Source organism: Theobroma cacao, chromosome 6 (assembly GCF_000208745.1).
Source record: "Theobroma cacao cultivar B97-61/B2 chromosome 6, Criollo_cocoa_genome_V2, whole genome shotgun sequence".
Classification (NCBI taxonomy): domain Eukaryota; kingdom Viridiplantae; phylum Streptophyta; class Magnoliopsida; order Malvales; family Malvaceae; genus Theobroma; species Theobroma cacao.
The window spans coordinates 20,589,402-20,603,986 of NC_030855.1; the positions used below are offsets into that span (position 1 = coordinate 20,589,402).

At 28.9% G+C, this 14,585-nt stretch overlaps 2 protein-coding genes across 3 annotated transcripts; one reads left to right on the plus strand and one right to left on the minus strand.

The window, feature by feature from the left end:
• Nucleotides 669–1,886, minus strand: LOC18596304. The gene is made up of 2 exons (XM_018122679.1): nucleotides 1,481–1,886; nucleotides 669–1,299 (listed from the first exon to the last, which is right to left on the minus strand). Exons 1-2 carry the CDS (start codon nucleotides 1,783–1,785, stop codon nucleotides 1,086–1,088), a joined length of 519 nt encoding a protein of 172 aa, XP_017978168.1. The 5' UTR covers nucleotides 1,786–1,886; the 3' UTR covers nucleotides 669–1,085.
• Nucleotides 13,841–14,578, plus strand: LOC18596305 (protein SENESCENCE-ASSOCIATED GENE 21, mitochondrial). 2 transcript variants are annotated; one of them, XM_007024696.2, is made up of 2 exons: nucleotides 13,841–13,991; nucleotides 14,186–14,578. In XM_007024696.2, the coding sequence occupies exons 1-2, from the start codon at nucleotides 13,954–13,956 to the stop codon at nucleotides 14,403–14,405; spliced, it is 258 nt and encodes an 85-aa protein (XP_007024758.2). In that variant the 5' UTR covers nucleotides 13,841–13,953; the 3' UTR covers nucleotides 14,406–14,578. The 2 variants fall into 2 exon arrangements, with proteins under 2 accessions (XP_007024758.2, XP_017979280.1); XM_018123791.1 differs by having other exon boundaries at nucleotides 13,843–13,991; nucleotides 14,189–14,578.

The window sequence follows — 14,585 nt, forward strand, 5'->3', positions numbered from 1 at the left end:
ACTTAACAAAATCCATTAATTTTTCTTAAGATAATAAAATTAAAAAATAACATATAATCTCTTATAGCCTAAACAACTGAAAGATAATTGAACAATTTTTTAAGAGATGATTTGGATTAAGAAAAATCAATCAAGAATCAAAAAAAATATATGCAAGAGTAATGACTATAGAAGAATATATTCAGTGTTAGTAAATTTTCCAAATCCTAACCATTCCCCCTTCTATTGAACTCGTAAATTTTTTCAATATTATTTTTGTCCATATTAGTATATAAAAATTTCATCATAAATTACTTTAATTTTCGCATAAAATACATATTCTTACTTGGCAATCATTGATTTTAAGATTAATGTTTAATTATATTAAGAAAATTAAAATCCATGAGTGGGAATCGAATTGATTGAAATGGCACCTTCGAGACAATGACAATTGACAAGCCACAATTGACAATCGAAAGTGATGAGTCCTAAACCACAGAGGAAAATGCCAAGATAGCATCGTCCATATTCCATATCCATTTCATTAGGCAGGAATAGGATCTCAAAACACTCCAAAATCCATGAGACTTACTTCCCTTGTGGACATCTTGTGCCAAAATCAAAGTATATTGACAATGAAAAAAGGCAAAATATCTAGTAGGATATATAGCCCCATCAAAACTTTAATGTTAATGCTGCATCCAACAAAGGCACACCGGCCATTACCGGCTTTTATTGTTGTAGACAAAAAGAGGACAGTGATGGGCAAGAATGAGCAGTGATACCTATCTTACAAATTTTGAACCCAAAATATATAATGCCTTGCCTTCGATTTATATTTATCCCTTGTTGTCAATAACGATACGTCACAAAAATATACCAGCTACTCGCTTTTTCCTTTGACTTTACATCATTAATCGATTATCTTCTAATTCCTCATCTCACAATTTGAACAAGAAAAAAAAAAGGGAATAAAAGTTGTATATATGATATGAATATTTTTCTTCTCTTTTATAGAAAAGAAATCTCGATCCTAACTATAATCAAACACACCCCTCTGCTGAATTAGTTATGGCTTTATATATATATATGAACTTAGAGAATTATTATGAGACTATTGCCCAATGCTTTCGGATTTGATGAGGTGTTTTATTTCTCCGGCGGAGATCCTCTAGAAGGACGCTTGTCTCACGCCGGCCGGAGGAGCTACAGTGCCTATAAGATGCCATCATTTGTTTTGTAGATACTTCGAGTTCCTTCATTTCATCCAAAACAATTTGCCTGTCCCTGCACTCTATGCTGCAATAGCCTTGGTCACCCCTGCAAAATCACATAAATTCCATCAGAATTTATCATACAAAAATAATAAATTTACACTTTGCTTAAACAGCCAGAATTTAACCATATACCATGATCTGAATCCTTCCTTTACATGTTATAAACGCCCCAAAAGAATTTTTCTATAGTAAAAGTATACAATTATTGTATGAAATTTGTTTACCTGTACATGTAAACTTCTTTATCTAGGCTTAAGTTCTTGTTGCATAGATGACATGATTTGAGAAAGCAAGATTGGTCAGCCGGCGACCCACCGTCGGGATGGCCATGATGCTTTTTAGAGGTGGGAGGCCTGAATTTCAATGCAGATTTAACAACAACATTAGATTTTCCCTGTGAAATTTGTGTAAGGATTCTCAACCCAACAACAACCGGTGAGCTCTTGGTAGAGCTTGCATATGTAGGCTTGTTCTTGCCCTCCTCACTCTCTCCTTCCAGCTTGAAGGGGCTCCTAAGTTTCAGAGCCATTGCTGTTTACAGAACAATGAGCGGAGGACTAAGAAGAGAGACAAAGATGAGAGTAAAAAAATTGATGAGAATTGAGAGAGATTTCGGAAGTGAAGGAGTGATGGATATTTAATAGCAGCTCTTTGACCCTAGGAGATAAATAAAATAATGTGTATGGTGAAGTAGTGTAGGGACATGTTTAATTTGTTTTATCTTTTGGTAATATACACGTGAGAATATACTGTTTACCTCCTTCGACCTTTTGCTTTTTTAAACCAAAGTGACCATTAACAGAGAAATTGAAAGCCTTTTTCAGTCTTAATTTGGCCCACCAAGAAGAGACCTTTTGGACCTCTTTTACTTTTTGAACCTTTCACTTTTGCCAAACATGGGAAACGTGTTCAATTAAATAATATACACTTCCTTTCTGTTTCTTTGTTTATTTTAGTAGTTAATCTTTTTTTTTGGGTCATGTGATCATCTTTAATAATACATAGCCTCCCATCCTCTCCGCATGGAGAAATTATTATTGTTATTTTTTTTACTTAGAAATATGCCACGTGTCATTCACCTTTTCTTAACCACGCGAAAATGAAGATTAGCAACCTCTAATTAAATTATTAAGATTTAATCAACAATGCTTAAGGCTTAAACAGTATGCTAATCCAAGTGGCATCCTGCTGTCCAACACTCTTGCATAAATTTGCTTAACCTAACAAAAACGTGTTTCTTGTTGCCCTGAATATATATGCTCCTCCTGCTATATTTTATTGCATGGCTCGTTTGTCAAAGTTAAAACTCAATCACGGATGCTGGATTAGGTAGGGATGGTAGTGGGTATCGATATCTATGAGTATCTCTGCCCCAGATATATAAAATTAAAATATCTTATAATTGAGTTTAGATAATAATTTTATTATTCGTATCAAATTCGGATAGAGTTTGGGTATCATCTTTTAGGTAGATTTGATAATTTTGAACACGACACGAGAAAATACGGGTTAAACAGATTTTGAGTTTAGTGTTAACGTGTTTCGTGTCTAATCGTGTCAGACACGTTAAGATACGAAAATTTTTGTGTCTTAACATGTCTGATACGACAAACACGTTTACTTAATCGTGTTATCGTGTTTAATCGTGTTATCGTATTTAAACGTGTATATGTGACATATTTATTAACCTATTAAAAATTAATAGTTAAAAACTATTTTAATCTTATATAAATAATTTTAAATAATTATTTTAATAAGTTTTTTAAATTTTATAAAAGGTATAATGTAATTATATATATTCAATCATAATTTTTAACTTTTAGTGATTATTTGATGTTATTATTATTTTTTTATTATAATTATTTTTATAATTATAGATTTTAAATTTAAATAATAAAATTATATTTAATTGTAAATATTTTTATTTAATCGTGTTAAACGTGTTATTAATCGTGTCGTGTCATATATTAACACGTTTAATAAACGTGTTAATCATGTCGTATCTTGTTACACGTGTATTAAACGTGTACGTGTTTCAAATTTAAGATACGAATGTTAAACGTGTCATGTTTGTGTTTAGCCTTAACGTGTTTCGTGTCTAATCGTATCTGACACGTTTACGACATGTTAATACGAATTGTCAGGTCTACCTTTAGGTACTCGATATCCAAACTCGATTATATTTTTTTTAATTTCATGTAATTTAAGATAAATTTATATTATTAATTAAACTATGATTATTAATTAACTTGTAATATCTTTTAATACATATATTTTATATATTATGTTAAATTATAAAAATATAATTATTATTATATATATACTTTTAGTATATATACTTTAAATATAAACATATTTTCTTTTTATTTTGTGTTATCTTTATAAAAATTATAACTTATAAGATTATTATTTATAATATATACTTTTGTGTATATAAACTTATAAAATATATACCTAAAAAGAAATTATGAAATTAAAATAATTTTGGAACCTAGTTATTTTTTTTAATTTCATGGACAAACCCATATAGTTAATTAAACTTGTAATGTTTAAGTTGTTGTTTGAATATTTGTTTTTAATTATTTAAGTTGATATTTGATATATTTATTTTTTATTATTTAAATTTAAATTTTATTATTTGTGTGCTTTTATTAATTTAAGTATTGGTGAATTATATGAAGTATGGATGGAAATATTATTGTATATAGATACGAGGTACGAATTCGGGTTCGAATAATTGGGTATCTATGAAAGTATTTTTATAATTTTTTTAATATAATTGAGATTTTAAACCGGCTCTGATAATTATCAGATAGTGAGTATGTATTAGGGTTCGAGTTAGGATAGTAAATTTAAAAAATATTCGGGTAATTATAGAGTTTGGGTACTTTATTTTTTAATCGGGTTCGGGTTCTTCAAAATTAGCGAATACCTTAGCCGTTAACATCCCTAAGAATTAAGGCTTCAGAAAGATTCAGGTCGAATCAGACTCATTGTTAATAGTGCAAAAATTAACTAGTCCTATATCGCTATCCAATCCGAATGCTTATTTTTTGAGAAGAATTAAAGAACTCCTTAACTGGGATTGAGATTGCTCAATTTCTCATATACATCGTGAAGTCAATCAATGTGTCGATTGAATGATTACACATCATGATAACTTACCATTTGGGATACATCAATTTGATTTTTCACCAAAAAATATTTCATATATTTTATGTGCAGACACTTTAAGTGTTTTATGACCTAAAATGATGTAATTTAGTTGTTTTGTTTTTTCTCAAATAAAAAAAAAATTAAAACTCAATTGATTGCACTAACCCTAGACCCTAGAAAAAACCCCTAAACATGTTTGCCTTCTAAGTATTGACATTTGGCAACAACACTACCAATCAATAGAGTCTTAATTTGTTTAAAAATTAACTGACGCCTAAACTAGTAGATCAGCATACTAATCAATTAGTGTTTTTGTTATTCATGAAGTTCTATATATAATTAATGCATGAAGAAAAGAAGTTCCTCATTTTTGTATTCTGCTTTGTTTTTTCAGTTGTTCTTGATATGATACATGATCCTATGGTTTGTGAAATAATATAAATTTGACATTCATAGGGCCCATGACTTTGATTTCATATTTTGTTTGTTAGACCTTGATTAAAATAAAGGATTGAGATTGCATTTGTTACGTATTTAAAGCTAAGATAATATAAGATACACGTTTGATGAGAAAATTGCATTTAATCTACTTATCTTATTTGAAGTGTGTGTATACGTAACAATAAGAACGAAAAATAGGTTGTTGATCATTGTCTTATTCATAATACTATAGACTAAACCGGCAAAGCCTATGCACAAAACATTTATACTAATTTAACTTATTTTCTTAATTATCTTAACTACTGCATTTTGAAAGTGGGAGGTTTGATTAAACTATAAATTGCAAAAAGCCAATAAGGCTTTTATCTCAATATTATTAAAGAGAATTTGGAAACATTCGTGAGGTTACTCTAATTCTACATATATTGATTTTCTTTTTATTACATGAGATTAGTTAATTGGTTTAGATATATCAACACGTCACATCATCATTATATCATATAAAATGATAGTGATATTTTAAATAATAATAATTATTTATTTATTTTTATAAATCATAATTTGATATAAAATAAAAATATAAAAATTTAATCAAATATAAAAAAATAATAATTTATTTTAAATTTTTAAAAATTTTAAAAAATTTAAATATTATATCTAAAAATTTAACAAAGTTGGGAAAACAACAAGAAATCAAAAACAGTTTTATAAGTGCCCGACCAAACAAAAAATGTTTTGTTGGTGGGCCCTTGCCAGCTCTGTCTTGTCGCCACCGTCCACAATAAATGGCGTACATGAATGAGGCTAATCACTCATTATCAATTCCATGTATATATAGTGGCATGTCTATGTAATAAAAAAAAAAGAAAAAAAAATAGTACGAGTCTGGAATTATATAACAACTGTGCGTAAATCGTATATAAAGAGTAAGATTGGAATTTTTTTTAATATTAAAAATAATTTTATGTAAATATTTTCATCACTTATCCAGAGAAACTTTAATATTTATAAATAATTAATTGATCCATGGGAAGGAAAATAATTAACAGGCATTAATTAATGGAGGTAAAATTAATTCAAACATACACACTATATATATTTGTCATTGTCAATTGTCAATGCTATTAATTTGGTGATGCAACTGGGATTAATTGATGGTTCAAATTTCTTTTCATTAAAAGAATTTTATGGAGAAGGGACCAATGAGAAGAAGGCAGAAGCCGCAACACTCAAAGGCTAGGAGGTGGTCAAATGTAGTTAAATCATATTTGATCCATTGATAGCGTATTATTTTTATATAAATATTAGATAATGTTATCTTATTTAAAAAATAAATTCAAAATTTTAAGGATTTTAAAAATAAAAATATTTTTTCTCTTTCCAACTCCATCTCACCCAATCTTTATTTGTTGACTTAAAAATAAATAGATGCAAAAAATTAGTATTCTTAAAAATAAATATTATTATTTTAAAAATTAGTAATATTTATTTGTGAGGTTAGCACTTACAATAATCTTCTTTTTTATGCTATCAGAGAAAGACCTCATAAATTTGAATAGATGTAGTCTAGTGTATTCTTGGCTCAAGTAATTGCAGTGTTAAGCTTCACTTGACGTTATTTGTCTTTGACATTAAGAGTGAGCAAAATCAAACTAGACTAATTATCCACTCAACCTAAATAAGATTTAGATAAAATGATTCGGCGTAGTTGATCTATTAGATCAATTGGTCTAAAATATTTGATCCAAATGGTTTTTTGGTTGATAATCGACTTTAAAAATTTTAGACAAATTCACCCAAAAAACAAATTAATTATATATATATTAATATATATAATATTTTTATATGTATTAATAAGAATTGATAATAAACTTAATTAATAATATACTTAAAATATATTAGTTTATTATATGTACGTATACAAATATAATCATAGCAATTTAATTTTAATTATATATATTTATTTATAAATCTGTATTAATATGAAATTACAAATTATATATTTTAAATGATATAACTTATATGTTAATATTATAATATATGATAGTAAATATCTTATATATTAATATGTTATAATTATTATATTTTAATAATGTTTTGTACTATAAAATGTTATGAATATATATAAATAATTATCTAAATATTATATATATACATATTTAATTTATACATAAGTATTACTATAACTTATAATAAACTTTATTTATATGATTACACTTAACAACTTTATTAATTATCATCTTAGTTTTTATAAGATATTGTTTATAATTAGTTATTAATTATACAAACTTTAACATAAAACATTATAACATATAAGTTATGTCATTAATTTCATATTTACATAAGTAATATATTACATATGTACATATATTTATACATAAGCATTACTGTAACTTATAATAGACTTTATTTATATGATTACACTTAACAATTTTATTAGTTATCATCTTAGTTTTTGTAACATATTGTTTATAATTAGTTATTATTTATACAAACTTTGATATACAAATTAATATATTATAACATATAAATTGTGTCATTAATTTCATATATATAATAAAGTAATATATTATATATACATATATTTAATTTATACATAATTTGTATATTTTATAATTATAGATGAAGTTTATAAATTTTAATATAGTAATTTGTAAAAAAAAAAAGTGATAAAATTTTGGTCTATTGGTCCAAAACCAAATTGACTGAATCAATTTTATATTTGCCTGGTTTAGTATTCCTTTATATTTGGTCTTTTTTTAAAAATGTTTGGTCTATTTGATCTTTAAGTATGACGGACCCAACCACTCAATTCACCCATTTGCCCTATTAGACACAATGCTCACAAAAACTCAACTTTACAATCTTTTGATCACACAACCATGATAGTCACGACACCTCTAGAAACCTTTAAGATACCATTTCGATGACTGAATTTGTAACCCCTCTTCTCTAACAAACTAAAAAATATTAGGTTATTTTTCATGATAGAGACATGTCTCAACTCAAGTGTCTTTACCATATTATCAAACATTTTGAACTGCATAGTATCGATCCCAACAATTAAAGAGCTTGATCTTCATTGTATGTTGTCTATATCAACAAATTGATAAGTTGTAAACCAATTACGCTTAAAAAATATATGGAAGCAACAACTTGAATCCATAATCCATGTATCAATTAGGTTATCATTGGTAATCTCAGGAATACTATCGACTTCCTTAGAAGTTTCATTTAAAACCGCAAGAACATAATCGCCTATTTCAAAAGTAACTAAATAATCTTCTACCACATTTGCAACATTCTTAAGCTTATTGATTTTTTCATCACCCTTGAATTTGGTACAATCTTGATGTTAATATCCTTTTTTATCACAAATTTAACAAATCCTCTCTTTTACTCTAGATTTTGATTTCGATCTGGATTTGCCTTTTTTGTCTAGACCATTATCTTTGCCTCTACCTTTATTCATAATTTGGCTTTCCACTTGATTTTCACTCCGAGTAACATCAACTTTCATCCTTAATTCTTTAGAGTTTAAAGATGCCTTGACATCCTTATAAGTGAAGGTCTCTCAATCATATAACATAGCATCTACAAAGTTTTCATATGATGGAGGCAAAGAATACAGAAGAATTAGGACTTGATCCTCATCGTCAATTTTAATATCAATATTCTTTAATCAAGAATAACTTTGTTAAATTTATCAATATGGGTTTTAACAGATGTACCTTCATACATCTTGAAAGTATATAATTGTTACTTCATATAAAGTCAATTTTTTAGAAACTTTGGTTCCATAAATGTTGACAAGTTAAGCCACATTGTAGCAGCAAATTCTTCATCTATAACTTCTCTTAGTACTTCATCAGATAAAGCTAGTAGAATAGTATTATATGCTTTCACCAAAAGATCATTTTTCTCATCATCAGACAGATCCATGGGAAGATATTCCTTTCCCTTTAGTGCCTTTAATAGTCTTTGTTGCACTAGCAACATTCGCTTTTTAACATACCACATACTAAAATTGTTTCTTCCATTAAACTTCTCAATCTCATACTTGGTGGATGAAGTTGTCATTGCAAAAGTCAAATTTACTCCAGATCTTGAAATTCTAATATCAATTTATTATGAAAATAACAAAATAATTTTAATAAAAATCACCCAAGATCTTACACAATCAATAAAATGAAGAAAGAAATCAAATATACTCACAAAAACACAAAAAAGTTGCCTGATTCAATCTTTTGATGACCTATGTCTATGAGCACAATGACAAAGAAAGATTCGCTAAGAAGAAATCAAAAGATTACAAGATTAGTCTCAAACTTACAATTCTTATCCCTTTGATAACTTTATGTTATAGAGTTATTTTGTCACATTTTGAGTATTAAATTGGCTAAGTTTTTAAGATTTAGTTTAGGAATTAGATATTTTTAGCTATTTGTCTTAGTTTAATAAATCATGTTGGATTGATTTAATTTAAGTTAATTTATTTTAGTTTGATGATAATTTGCTTTTTGTTTAGTTAGCATTGATTTAGTTTTATGCTTTTGTACGTGTGTAATTAAAACGGCTTCCATTGGTGAAGAAAAGTGCATAAAAGGTTTGTGTTTCTCTCGTATATATTTCAATATTTTGAGCATAACTCTCATTCTAGAATTCCAATTGATGTGATTCTTAATCCAATGGAAAGCTAAGAGGTAGGCTACAACTTTCATGTTTACTATTTTCCCAATTCAGCTTGAAAAAAAGAGAAAATTGTGTCACAAGTTGAAGCAGTGTAGCAAAGAAAAGAAAAAAGGACAGAACCTTGGGTGCCTAGGCCATGGATGCATGGGCGTCGCAATGTCGTGAAAAAAAGGGGTGCACGAGCACCAAATAGAAAACTCCCTGCCATGGTACTAAGGGAGTGGCGCCGCAGCGCTGACATAATATCTTGAACATTCTAATTCCGGATTTGACTCAAACTAGGTCTTTTTGGAGCTTATTTAAAGAAAATTTTAAAGAAATTGAAAGACAAGTTTAAACTAAAGGCTTTATGAAGAAAAAGTAGCCGTCAAGCAAGTAAGAAAACCTTTGAAAATTGAAGACTTGACAAATCTTAGTTTTTTTTTTCTTTTTTTGTCCTTTATACTTTTCTTGTTTTATGTTGATGGTTAAACTTTTTTTAATGATGTTTTTAGTAGTTTTGAGGAACTAAATTTCTTATCTAGAATTGCAATTGAACCCAACATGTAGTTTGAATTTTTAATACTATTTCTTGCTTATGATTGATAGTGTTTGAGTTATTTATTTCAGTCCTGTGATTAATGCATCTAATTGTTTGACTACCAATTACATAGATAGAATAACTTAAACAAAACTGAAAAAGAGAGTTTAGTATAGGCCTTAGATGAAATAGCATATGTTCAATTTCAATTGCATGAGATGATTATTTGATTCGCGTATAAGATAGAAATACACTTACATATCATATGTAGCTATAATTAGAATCTAAACTTAATAAGTCTTTCTTAATTGCAATTTGTATAGGAATATAATAGATTGGTTAAGAGAGATATTCTTATAAGAACATCGAAAGAGACTTATAAATACATTAGAACTTTAGGTTAACAACTCAACTGTCTAGTGAGTAGAAAGAGTAGAAAAGATCCATATGAAGTGTTGAGGGATATTATGGTTTTAGGCTTTTTTTTTATTGACTTAACCTAGTTAATTACGATAACATTATTAGTTTTAGTTGTTTTAATTTTCAGTAATTTTAAAAAATTTATTGTTTGAATAAGATTGAGTTGTGTTAATTTTAATAGTTAATACAATTTCTCATGAAAACGATACTCTACTTTTTATTATATTACTTATTAACGATACGTGCACTTGTATGGTAAATTCAACAACACCCCTTCTCCCAAATCTCTTCTTCTAAAGCTAAATGCTCACTAAACTCTCTTTTAATTTAATAATATTCTTTAGTTCCATATAATATAGGACTAAATACAAGATTCTTATTCTAATTTAATGGCAATTTTTACTAGTTCATCTCATCCAAGTGCAAATTCAGATTTGCTTGAAGGTATTCGACATTGTTGCATAAGGAATGAGAGGTGAAATTTTCCCACATCTATAGAGAAGGCAACAAGGTTTCTAACTGTTTAACTAACATAGGCTTCAACTTAGATACTAGTTTATACTTCTTTGATTCTCTATCTAGGGAAATTAGAGCTATCTTGTCAAATGGCATATTGGGTATCTGTTTTCCATGTTGATTAAAAATTAATAAAATTTCTCCCTTTCAACAAAAAAGAAAATTCAATATCCTAATCTAATTGGGATTCAAAATTATCTCAACTAGTGTTTGTTGGCACTCCAAAGACAAACTTGAACCACAGACAATATAAAAGAAGATTCACAATACAATACGAATATCCGTGAATCCAAAATTATTATTGAACTTAAAAGGCAGTAGCTCCATCGAAAGAGACATTAAACAATGATCTGATGTCATAATTGTTTGGTACAAAAGTCATTAAATATTTACTATGGAATTATTAAAATTTTTGTCACAATTGTTTGGTCATTGTCACAATTAAACTGATGCTGATGCGCGGCTCTGATATTAGAAGCTAAGTTACAAAAATCTTTTTATTGCTAACAGGCACAGCCATGGCAACTGTGCATTACAGATGTGATATCAACGTAGAGGTGCACTGCAAATTTGATCTTATGCTCATGAAATGCAAGACAAAAGGATTGGAACTCTTTATTTATTGTCATAGAGTAATAATATATATCACTTTCATGCCACTTCTTTCAAACGAAGAAAAGAACAACTAGGATTGAGATTGAGGGAACAGCATGCTCCTATATTTTCAAGGTTTTCTTTTCTTTTTTTTATGGATGGATATTTTTTAGATTTCTATATGTGGAATTAAACCATTGCAGCCTTAGCTAATCAGGTTTAATATATTGTCATTGTTCAATGTTTCTTTCAAAAACATTCTATTGTCTTGAAAATACACTAATCTAAGGATATTTTTCTTTTAATTATTTTATCTCTGATCTAATAAAATTATTTTATTATTATTAGTTTATTTTAATAATAAAATAATTGTTAAATAGACAGATCAAATCAATTTCGGGCTAAGCTTAAGAAAATAAAGTCTGGTAGGCCCAACTTGGTTATGGACACCTTTATTATTAAACCTATCATGAGGGTTTCGAAATGTTTATTATGTATAATTATTTTTGTGCTCAATCATTTATTATTATTATTATGTATATCTATCTCATTTATTAATAAAATTTTTCATGTTCTTAAAAGAAATATATTCGGGGAAAAAAATCTGATGTGTTTCTATCAATATAAATTCCTTTTCATCTTTGAAGGACCTACCTAATTTATCTTTTTAGCAACATCAAGAATCAGTGATAAAACGGGACATGAGAACCTTAATATTGGTCTTGATTCTATATAAATGGCAATTTTCAGTGCGTAATGGGTGACTTTCACAAAATATGATTATGCTTTGCCTACTCATAGCTTTGATTCTGGACACAAAACCCATGACCAAAATCGTGAAGCCAATAGTTGCCCCAACTGGATGGCAACTAAACATAATGATCTTCCTCTAGACCTCCATGTTTTCAAGGGCTCCTCCACCTAATATCTTCTCTTTACTGTTAGCTGATATGTTAGGCATATCTTGGTCCAGACTTATGTAAATGCAGCCTCCATTTCAAAAAAAAATGGGCAATCCGGGGTGTAGAATAGTTGATGAGTAGATTTATTTTTGTTTTTTTATTTATTTGCAAAGATGCTCTGCTTCAGCTTCAAGACATATCTTGCTATGTATACCAGAGTCAACGCCTGATACTATCCTAACTTGGATTGTGTTGCAGGTGTGTTTCTTTCCCTACAAAACTATACATACGCTTTCACTGTGAGAAAACCACCAAGAATAAAGAGTAAGCATAACTCATTAATCAAACGAGAGATGCCTTGGTTTTTTTTTTTTTTTGCCCAATATTTCATCTTTTATATTGGATTTTGCTGTCATGGTTGCAATTGGTATCAACGGCTTTCTGCAATTTGCAATAGGAATATATTGGCCAGCAAAAGCCCAATATTGTTGTCCCCATGCAGAATGAGACTGCATATGCTCCTGATTTGCTTCTTTTTTTTTTTTAGTAATTAAAAATCTCTCATTCACATGACTTAATTCGAATTCAACATCAATAATGGTATAACTTTTGTGTCTCCAACAAAACAGATATGTAACATGCATTGGATTGGAATTAATAATGTATTCTCATTCACCATGTACACGATCATCTGGATGTAAACTTTTATTATCCTAAAGCCATGCATATACTTGCATCTAATCCTTTGCTGATGCGAAGGCTATGATGCAATTAAGTGATCCATCATTTTTACATTTGGGAAATAATAAGTAGTCAATGTCAATCTTCCAAAGAAATGTTCTCATACTCCTTTCTTTTGGCCACTTTCTCTTTCTTTTTTTCTTCCTTTTCCTTCCCTCTCCAATGTTCATTGCATGGAAAAAGCAATTTGAAGAATATTAAGCCGAATAACTTGACGAGACTAAGGCTGGAATTACTCTAGTGTTTTAAGTCAATCACTCATCCTGAAGATAAGTTCTTTTAGTGTTTTTTTTTTTTTTGTTCCCCACAAAATTCCAGGTCTTTTTGTTCAAATTTAAGTAAACAGAGACGGGGATGGGTGAAGTGTTGATAGCCTTTTTCACGTAGAAAACATCCTAGCGTGTAAGTAATTAAGTATATAATTAAGTTATTAACTAGTGAGGAAAAATGGGGAGAAGGCTTCAACTCCAGATTCCCACGTGATTTTAGATTAGTTGTATTCCGAATCGCAATCGGATTCTCCACATTACGTATCTTTCTATGCAAAGAAGTCACAAATAATCTGGAACTCTATCTTACAACAACTTTCTACAAGGTAAGCACACTTATAAATAAGCCGCTTCTCCCTTCAGACTCCACAGGAATTAAAAAACCTAGTTTTTCTTATTTTCCTCTCTATCTCAGCCTCCATTCATATATTTTTCTAATCAAAAACATGGCTCAGCTTTCCGTCAAGAGCTTTCAGCTCCTCAGGTTAATTTCTTTATTTAATATATGCTTTCTTTCTTTCTTTCTTTTTTGTTTATTATCCTTGTTTTCTTACCATTTTTGTTAGGGTAATTTACATGTGAAGTTCTTTGGATCTTTTGGTTTTATGGTTTTTGATATGATGAACGATCATGAGATTGATGATCTTTTTTTTTGTTTTTGTTGTTTTTGTGTTGTAGTAGAAGATCATATGCAGTGGCAGCCGATAACATGAAGGTGCAAGCAGTGGCATCAGTTATGAGGAATGCAACGGAATTGAGGGCAGAAGTTTTGGCAGAGCAGAAGGAAACGTTCTGGATGAGAGATCCCAAGACCGGCAACTGGATTCCAGAGAATCATTTTGGCGACATTGACGTTGCAGAACTGAGGGAAAAATTTCTTTCCAAGAAACAGAAATAAAAGTTTGACAACAATACGCCAATTCAACGACCTGACTTAGAACAAGAGTTACAGCCTGCAAAGACTTGTAAGCCTAAGCGAGTGATCAGTTTCGTCTGATAATGTTAAGTAGGGTTCTTGCTGATTTCTGTTACTGTCTACTCAATAAATTTGACTTGCTTTCCTGTTGTCCATCGTGCT